At 44.1% G+C, this 9,991-nt stretch overlaps 1 protein-coding gene across 1 annotated transcript; it reads right to left on the reverse strand.

The window, feature by feature from the left end:
* Positions 1-4,235: 4,235 nt before the first annotated feature.
* LOC105045928 (protein LURP-one-related 15) lies at positions 4,236-9,667 on the reverse strand. The gene is made up of 3 exons (XM_010924370.3): positions 9,249-9,667; positions 4,669-4,896; positions 4,236-4,565 (listed from the first exon to the last, which is right to left on the reverse strand). The coding sequence occupies exons 1-3, from the start codon at positions 9,495-9,497 to the stop codon at positions 4,419-4,421; spliced, it is 624 nt and encodes a 207-aa protein (XP_010922672.1). The 5' UTR covers positions 9,498-9,667; the 3' UTR covers positions 4,236-4,418.
* Positions 9,668-9,991: the final 324 nt, after the last annotated feature.

Here is a 9,991-nt window from a genome sequence, read left to right on the forward strand (position 1 = left end):
TTCGTTTCTTCTTTGACAAGGACGGCCGCGAGGGCCGTGGGAGAGACCACCAGGTACAAAAATAGTTCCTCCCCAGGTTCAGGCTTCGCCAGCAACGGAGGTGAGCTAAGGTAGCTTTTTAATTCTTCAAATGCCTGTTGGCATTCAGAGGTCCAACAGAAGTTCTTCGGCCGCTTGAGGGTTTGAAAGAAGGGCAAGCATCGTTCGGCCGACCTCGCGACAAAGCGATTAAGAGCCGCTATCCTCCCTGTGAGGCACTGAACCTCCTTGATCGACTTTGGGGCGGTCATCTCTTGGATGGTGCAAATTTTCTCTGGATTGGCCTCAATCCCGCGCCCTGATACCATGAAGCCTAGGAACTTTCCTGAGGTTACCCCAAAAGCGCATTTAGTTGGGTTCAGCTTCATTCTATACTTTCGAAGAGCGCCAAAGGTTTCCTCGAGGTCGGCGACATGACTTCTGGAAGACCTGCTTTTTACAAGCATATCGTCTACGTAGACCTCCATGTTTCGGTCGATCTGCTCTTTGAAAATTTTGTTCACCAGCCGTTGGTAGGTTGCGCCTGCATTCTTGAGGCCGAATGGCATGACCCTGTAGCAGTAAAGGCCGCGATTAGTAATGAAAGCTGTCTTTTCTTCGTCTTCCGATGCCATTCTAATTTGATTATAGCCGGAGAACGCATCCATAAAAGTGAGGAGCTCATGGCCTGAAGTAGCGTCCACCAGTTGGTCGATCCTGGGAAGGGGGTAGCTGTCCTTTGGACAAGCCTTATTCAGCTTTTTGAAGTCTATACACATCCTCCACTTGCCGTTTGCTTTCTTAACCAAGACAACATTGAAAATCCAATCAGGATAATTGACTTCCTTAATGAATCCGGCCTTGAGAAGCTTATCCACTTTCTCGGCTATCGCCTTCTGCCTCTCCGGGGCATGACTCCGGATTTTTTCTTTTGTCGGTCGATGCTTTGGGTCGACAGCTAGATGATGCTCCATGACTTCTGTGTCAATCCCCGGCATGTCGGCTGGGACCCAAGCGAAAACGTCCGCATTTCTTCGTAGAAAATCAATAAGATGCGTCCGCACTTCCTCCCCCAGGTTGGAACCAATTAGCACCACATGATCCGCGTTCCCATCATTCAAAGGGATTGGTACTAGATCTTCGATTGGGCCGCCCCTCTCTTCAGTGAGGTCATCGCGAGCATCCAATCCATCGACAGGACAGGGGTCCAATTGATCGCTTCTTTGCAAGGCGATGCTGTAGCAATGTCTAGCTAGGGCTTGGTCTCTCCGGACCTCTCCAATCCCCTGGCTGGTGGGGAACTTCAGTTTCAAATGGTAGGTCGATACGACAGCTCGAAGAGCATTAAGGCCGGGTCGGCCAAGGATTGCATTGTAGGCGGATGGCGCCTTTACCACCAAGAAATTCACCAGAGCCCTAGATTGCTTTGGATACTGACCCGCGGTCACAGTCAAAGCTATCATTCCCTCTGTCGGAACGGCGTCATTGGTAAACCCTATCAAGGGGAAGCAAATCGGTCTCAGATGACCGCCAAGAGTGGACATTCTTGAAAAGGCATCGTAGAACAAGATGTCGGCCGAACTTTCGTTGTCGACGAGAATGCGACGGACGTCGTAGTTTGCTATATTCAAGGAAACCACGATCGCGTCGTTATGAGGGAGTTGTACTCCCTGGGTGTCTTCTTCGGTAAAGGTTATGGGTTCTTCAACTTTTTGCCGCTTGGGGGATGCAGCTGGTATGTTGGTTATCCCCCGCCGGGATTCCCCCGAGATGGCATTGACGGGATCCGGCAGAGGCCGGTCATCCGGTCATTTCTCATCGGCGACCATAGCCGAAGATAATTGTGCAGAGGCCTCGCAAGAAGGCATTAGATGAAGGAAGGAGGAGTGGGTGCCGGAGAAGATGGCCGGAAGTGGATTCGTTGAGCGCTCCTTTAAGAACAAGGGTATTGCGAAGACGCGCCCTCCTTCTAGCGCCAATCCTGTTGGTGCAAAAATCCGCTTGCGCCGGAGAAGCTGGAGTCGGGGAAGTCGCGGTCGCCGCCGAGACCTGCAAGGGAAGTCTAAATCGGAGGTGGGGTTGCTCCGGCAAGATCCTCCGACGCTCAAGTCAGTTCTCTGCCTCAACAAGAATGGAGCGCTCGAACGGAGAATTTAGCAGAGTTTTGAGATAAGAAATGAGCTTATAGAATAACGTATCTGGGTCCTCCTTTTTATAGGCGGAGGAGGTAACGGATTGATGGCGATGTTTGTAACCGCCTGGTAGTGGGCTGCCCAGGGTCAGGCGGAATTTGCTGCGAAGAGTAGTGGAGTAGACTCGTGGCCATCACTGGGGCGTGCCACGTGGAATCCGCCGCGGGAAGTGGGGCGGCGTTTGCTGTCGCATCTTGCCAGCGGATGGGAGAATCATGCGGTATCCGTTGCAGGAGGCGGAGCAGGATCGTGACCGTTTATCGTGGCCTGTCAGGTAGTAATGGAGCCGCGTGGGATCCGTCGTAGGGAGTGGAACAGTGTGGCGACCGTTACTGCGATCTGTCAGGGGGTGATGGAGCTGCGCGGAGTCCGCCGCAGGAAGTGGAGCAGGATCGTGGCCGTGATTGTGGCCTGGGAGTGCAGATCTGCTGGCTGAAGTTTGGCAGCGGTCGGAGTCCGGACAGGGGCTTACCAGCGGTTGGAGTTGAGGACGGAGCCCGGTTCCCATAGGAGTCTGGGCGGAGTCCGCTTGCGGTTGACGTTGTTGGCGGAGTCCGGCTCCCGTAGGAGTCCGGACGAAGTCTGTCCGCAGCTGTTGGAGTCGAGGATGAAGCCCGACTCCCGTAGGAGTCCGGGCGGAGTCTTCCTGCAACTAAAGTTAAAGGTGAAGTCCGGCTCCCGTAGAAGTCCGGACGGCTTACCAGCAGTTGACGTTGAGGATGGAGCCCAGCTCCCGTAGGAGTCCGGACGGAGTCTACTTGCTGTTGAAGTCGTCGACGGAGTCCGACTCCCGTAGGAGTCCGGACGAAGTCTGTCTGCAGCCGTTGGAGTCGAGGATGAAGCCCGGCTCCCGTAGGAGTCCGGGCGGAGTCTTCCTGCAACTAAAGTTAAAGGTGAAGTCCGGCTCCCATAAAAGTCCGGATGGCTTACCAGCAGTTGACGTTGAGGATGGAGCCCGGCTCCCGTAGGAGTCCGGGCGGAGTCTACTTGCTGTTGAAGTCGTCGGCGGAGTCCGGCTCCCGTAGGAGTCCGGACGAAGTCTGTCTGCAGCCGTTGGAGTCGAGGATGAAGCCCGGCTCCCGTAGGAGTCCGGGCGGAGTCTTCCTGCAACTAAAGTTAAAGGTGAAGTCCGGCTCCCGTAGAAGTCCGGACGGCTTACCAGCAGTTGACGTTGAGGATGGAGCTCGGCTCCCGTAGGAGTCCGGGCGGAGTCTACTTGCTGTTGAAGTCGTCGGCGGAGTCCGGCTCCCGTAGGAGTCCGGACGAAGTCTGTCTGCAGCCGTTGGAGTCGAGGATGAAGCCCGGCTCCCGTAGGAGTCCGGGCGGAGTCTTCCTGCAACTAAAGTTAAAGGTGAAGTCCGACTCCCGTAGAAGTCCGGACGGCTTACCAGCAGTTGACGTTGAGGATGGAGCCCGGCTCCCGTAGTAGTCCGAGCGGAGTCTACTTGCTGTTGAAGTCGTCGGCGGAGTCCGGCTCCCGTAGGAGTCCGGACGAAGTCTGTCTGCAGCCGTTGGAGTCGAGGATGAAGCCCGGCTCCCGTAGGAGTCTGGGCGGAGTCTTCCTTTGAGGTCGGCATCGTGGGCGGAATCGTTGATTCTGTTGAAGACTTCGGCTGTGGGTATTTTATACCCAACAGATGTAAAATATGATACAATGCTTGTTTATATTGCATATTACACTCTTCTTTATAGCATTTAGACTGTTCATTTTCATCCCCCAGACAATCTCTGACAAAATGAATTGCTCATTCTTTCTGTTTCTTGCTTTTTTCCTAAATTGAAGTTTCTTAGCCTGGTTAAAGATCAGGAGCAAATAATCCAGATCTCACTGGTAGTGAGAACCAATCAAGGCCATTTATAACGGATCAGTAACCATATACAAATCAAATCGAGGCACCGGAGTATAAGACCTTATACACTCTTTGTGAAAAAACCTCAACCAAGACACCAAAAACGAAAACAAAGTTAATAATAATAAAAAAAAAAAGGTAAGAAATGAATTAACAACATACACACTACCAGGCGTAGGATAAGCCTATTTTTTATTTATAGAAGCTCAGATTACAATATTTTCTCTCAAAGTTATAGATACTCTGCAACACTTCATAAAGTCCAGATATTTATTTATTTATTTTTTTTGAGTAAAAGATGATAAAAATCCAGACATTTATTATTATTGACACAGAGTCCACGACATGTAAACCGACATCAATCTCCGCCATCTCTGTCTTTATTAATCTCATCAAGAATCACGATGAGAGCCACGACGAAGGCATGGTCCACGTATGGATAGACGGTCACCCCAAACGTGTCCTTCCCAAGAACTAAGTTTTTAACCGTATACTGCCGACTCATCTGCACCATCATCAACCATCAATCAAACGAACCAAATGAGCACACCCAAAGATGTGTGAGAAAATTAAAGCGACCCAAAAATTATCAAAATTGTCATTCTTACTTGGGCTATGATGGTATTAGACTCCCCAAGAGAAACGGTGCATGATCTCTCAAAATAGCTCCCTTTGATCTTGAAGTCACAAGCTTGCTCACTGGTGTTAGCAGCCAAGAACACATCGAGCTCGGTTTTGAATTGGATGAGCGATGACTTCTTGACGCTGAATAGTAGGTCTTTTGAGTCGGAGCTCTCTCCCCTATAGACTTGCCATCTTCTGTGTGCACTCAGTATCTGTAAACTTATAGCCATGGATACATGAGGTCATACTAACAATTACTGACACTATAATATACAAAGTCGAAGCGTGCGTTTTGGCTTGCTACCTCATACCAAATTATTGCATAGTAAATAAAATTATCGATTATCTATTTTCTTGATTAAATTCAAGGTCGTAAAGTTTGATTTTGATAAGATAATCCAAGGAATTCCTAAACGCCAAGAAAATAGATAATGGATTTGCTAGATCTGCAATTTGTGGGGGAAAAAACCAGAGTTGCTGTGGTTTCTCCTCATTGTCAAATATGTTGTGTTTTTGAGCGATCTAGCTTATTTTAGTTAATTGATTCAGCTGGTTGATAAGATCACACAGATCAATTGCTTTAAACAATTTAAGAAGAAGATCGAGTGGATGAATCTTTTCAGTAGAATGAAAGGAAGGAAAAGATGTTTTCTCCCAAATCCTAAGCCAAAAGATCAATAAAGGAAAAACTCATGGAGTTCCGCAAGCACTTCATGAGAAATGAAAAGCCTTTACTTTTTTCTTAGACAATGATGGTGAAGATAAAAATTAACCATAAAAATTCATTAGGATCAAAAACCCAAATATCAAAAAATAAAATAAATAAAATGGAGGTAGGACACAAGACAATAGATAGTAATTTTTTGATTTTTTATTTTTGATTTTTAAAAAATAATTTTTATTTTTTTTTTATTTTTGTTATCGAGTAAAAGTAAAAAAGTAAAAAATATATTTAGTAACTACGTTGCTATAAAGCAAAAAATAACGTTTGGGACAGCAGGTGAAGAACTCGACGAGAGAGAATGATTCAGAAAAAGAGGGAGAAGGGGATGGAGAAGTGAAGAACTCGACGAAGGAGAATGACTCGGGCTCTTTACTTTTTGATTTTGGCATTTTAGATGTGTGGAAGCAAAAAAAAATTAAAAAAATAAGTTTTGAAAAGCAAAATTTTTTTTCTTTATATATAAAGTAATTATTTTGATTATTTTGATTTTTACTTTTTATGGTGTTACTAAATATTACTTTTTGATTTTTATTTTTCAAAAATTAAAAAATAAAAAAATATTTTTTTAATGACTAACCAAACACATCTTTAGTAAATAAAATTTTTGATTATTTATTTTATTGATTAAATTCAAGATACTAAAGTTTGATTTCGATGAGATAATCCAAGGAATTCCTAAACGCCAAGCAAATAGATAATGGACTTGCTAGATCTGCAATTTATTGGGGGAGAAGAGGGAAAAACTAAATTTTTTTTTCTTGGAAATCCAAGTGGAAGTAAGGAACTTTGGCTGAGTAGTGCATTGATATTAAAGTGGGATAAGTACAATGAAGTGGATAGAGATTTACAAACATTACAAGAGGTGGGGTTGGCAAATATTACATGGGTTGGGCTCGTTGCTTGCATGGGAATGCCATATCAGCCCAGATGGGTGGGAGAGAAAAGTATTGGCACTGGATAAAAAACTACACTGGATGGGGCCAAGAGTAAAATAACGGTCCTTGTGGTGCACCCACCGTCTTGGTCGAAGTATGGGGGAAACTTGGTTCTTAAGAGAAGCTAGGCTTCAGAAAGCACCCGAAGGGTGGGCGGAACTTTAGAATGGACCATGGAGCTGGTTTTGAAGAGTTAAGGAGAACTGGTACCCATATCCCAGATGCACTCTGAAGCGATACTTCACCGTGGCTATTTTGTGGCTTCTCCAGGCGCTTTGCTCAGTCTAGAATCTGGGTAAGTTGAGAGAGTGAGAAATTGACGTTTGGATGAGAAATCGAAGAGGTCCTACTTTAAAAGGTTAAGATAGCTTTTCTTACCATCTACGGTGGGGTGGTGGCTTTGAATTGAAAAACTCGATAATTGCGTTCTTTCCAGAGGCACCATGCTGCGATAATGAACAGACATTCGAGAGCAAAAAATCGAGTTTTGATGATTTGAGTGTACCTCCAAGAGTCCTAAACTTTAGAGAAGCATTGAGGGAGCTCGAGAACGTTAAGATTGGATAGAATAATAGACCAGTAAGCTTTGGAGAATTCACACTGTAGCATGAGGTGGTTTAAGGATTCACCTTGTTCGTCACAGAAGAGGCACCTTCCGACAATGTTAACACCTCTTTTAATCAGATTTTTCTTTGTCAATATTCTATCATGGTAGCAGAGCCAGAAAAAGAGTTTGGCCTTCTCAGGAATAGAGAATTTTCAGAAGACTTTATCGATGCAGGAGATTACTCCACCATGAAAGAAAAAGTTGTGGCCAGTTTTGACTTGGTAAATGCCATTAGTATTCCACTTCCAGAGACATGTGTCCGAGCCAAAAGAGAGGGATACAATCCGAAGTAGATGTGATAAGTTTCGAAGCACACTTGATGCTTGAGAGCTCATTGGGTATTTAAAAGATGTGTATAAGCTTGAAAGGCAGAGGATATCACTAACAGAGCTGTTTTGTTTTCTAGCCAAGAAATATGGCTTGAGAAAAAGGAGTTTGAGTTCCTTATTTCGGATCCAGGAATCGTGCCAAAATGATATTTGACAGCCGTTGCTCATCTTTGGATGGAAACATTGCTTGAACAGGCCCAGGAGCTTTTAATAAATTTTTCTAAATCAGAGAGGATACTCTGAGCAGTCGCCTCGAGGATTCCAAAATAGGTTTTTTAGAATAGTATATACTTTTCAGAAGGAGGCATTAGGGCTTGTGTGGGGAACGAGTGAATCTCCACCATCATTTTAGAAGGAGGGCTTGATTAAGAATGGTCATGAGGTTTTTAACTCCTAGACCACCGTATGGTTGTGATCTACAGATGTGGTTCCAGCTTAATAAATGCTTTACATTCCCTTGTGACCGTTGGCTGTCCCAAATGAATTGTCGAGAAATCCGTTCCATTTTCTGTGTTACCTCTGTGCGAAGCTTCAATACTAACATCCAATATACTGAGATGGCATTTAGAACTGAGTTTGTTAGGGTGATTCAAGCAGCAAGTGTTAGAGTTTTCTATTTCCATCCACTCAATTTCTTTGTAATTTTGTCAATAAGAAAGATCTGATCGCTTTTGTTCAGCCTAGAGTGGTGCAAAGGAAGACCCAAATAACGAGTGGGAAGGTAAGAGACCTTATAGCTTAGCAGTGTAGTGAGATTCGCTGACACCTAGGCCAATGAGTTGAGTTTTGTAGAAGTTGATGCTTAATCTCGTTGCCATTTCGAAGCTGTACAAGATTAGCTGGAGATAAACCAGCTTCCAAAAGATTAGGGTGTCGTCGGCAAACTATAAACACTATTCGAAGCCAGGAGGACCAATTCCATGAATCAACCTTTCGAAGTTGGTAGCCTTAAAAATTTTGGCGAGAACGTCTGTAACCAGAATGAAAAATAGGGGTGAAAGGGGGTTACCTTGCTTTAAACCCTTCTTGTTATGAAACCATTTCCCAACTGAGTTATTAACGACTAAGGCAGAGTATGAAGATTGGAGAAGTGCCTTTATCCAAGCTATCCATTTGCTCTCAAAACCTCCGTGGGAGGAAATAATCTCTGTAGCTAAAATGTAGCTCTCAAAATTAATCTTCTTTTGACGAAGGCGGATTGGCAATCAAAAACGAGCTCTTCCATTTTACCTGACCGATAAGCCCATTTTCAATACTTATTGGTCAGAAATCTTTTACTATTGCTTGGTCTGTTTTTTTGGGATCAGAGATATGTAACTATAGTTGAGCCTGAAGAGACCACAAGAACCATTGTAAAAAGGCTGAGAATAGTTTGAGTAAATCATTCCCAATAATGTCTCAGTATTTCTGATAGAAAGAGATCTGAAAACCGTCTAGGCCTAGAGATGATTTGTTTTTTGCCAGAGTAAATATAGCGTTTTTAATCTCATTAGTTGAGAAGGGGGCTGCTAGAGAGGATAAACCTGGGTAGAAAAATATGTTGTGTTTTTGAGAGATTTAGCTAATTTTAGTTCATTGATTCAGCTAGTTGATAAGATCAAGTAGATGAATTCCTTTAAAAAAATTTAAGAAGAAGATCGAGTGGATGAATCTTTTTAGCAGAATGAAAGGAATGGAAAGATGTTTTCTCCCAAATCCTCAGCCAAAAGATCAATAAAGGAAAAATCATGGAGTTCAGCAAGCACTTCATGAGAAATGAAAAAACCTTTATTTTTTTCTTCGAAAATGATGGTGAAAATAAAAAATAACGATAAAAATTCATTCAGATCAAAAACTCAAACATCAAGAGAAAAAAATAGTAATAAAAAGTTGGAGGTAGGACACAAAACAATAGACAATAACAATCAAAAGAAAAGTCCTCTTTCTTAAGATATCAACCAAAAAAAAAGAAAAAAAAAGGGAAACTGACCTTCTGCTGCATAGAGACGAGGGGATTGCCGGCGGAGTCGAGGAGGACACGGTGGTCCCTGATGCTGAAAACAGTGCCCTTCACCTTGAACACCACGGTTCCGTTCACGTCCGTGACGGCGAAGTCGCCGTCCGACAGGCTGATGGCCTTCTTCGTGACGGTGAGATCCACCGGGTACGGCGCGCAAAACTGCGGGCCCACCACCGCCACCGGGCTGACTAACGGCGCCGCGCTTGGCATCGCCGCCATGATCCTAACGGTGACGTCAACGGCTGAAGGTGGCTTGGAACCGAGAGATCTGGTCAGAAAAGCCGGTGAGCTCCTCTGAAAGTCTCACTGATTTGTATGAAGTTTCATCTCTATCTCTACCACCATCGCACGGATTCAAAGGTCAGTGCTTGTCTCTTTCTCACCTCTACTTTCATAAAGCAAGCCGCCCTGCATTTGTACTCCTCGAACCACCGCCACATGCTTGCTTACAGAATATTATATATAAACTATTTATGACATATTTCCAAATGACAGTTTTGGATTTGTATGTCCTTTTGCAATTCGTTATAATTTTTTAAATAAAAATATTTTTATATATTTTTCAGAAACAATAACCGGATTTTTTAAAAAATAATTTAAAAAATTTAAATTTTAAGAGCCCATTAAATTGAACTTATTTATAGGTCCATGATTGTTTGAGTTGCTATGTATAAAATTATGAATTAAATTCATAATTTTATCATCCAGGATGA

The sequence above is a fragment of the Elaeis guineensis genome, chromosome 5 (assembly GCF_000442705.2).
Source record: "Elaeis guineensis isolate ETL-2024a chromosome 5, EG11, whole genome shotgun sequence".
In the NCBI taxonomy this organism is placed as follows: domain Eukaryota; kingdom Viridiplantae; phylum Streptophyta; class Magnoliopsida; order Arecales; family Arecaceae; genus Elaeis; species Elaeis guineensis.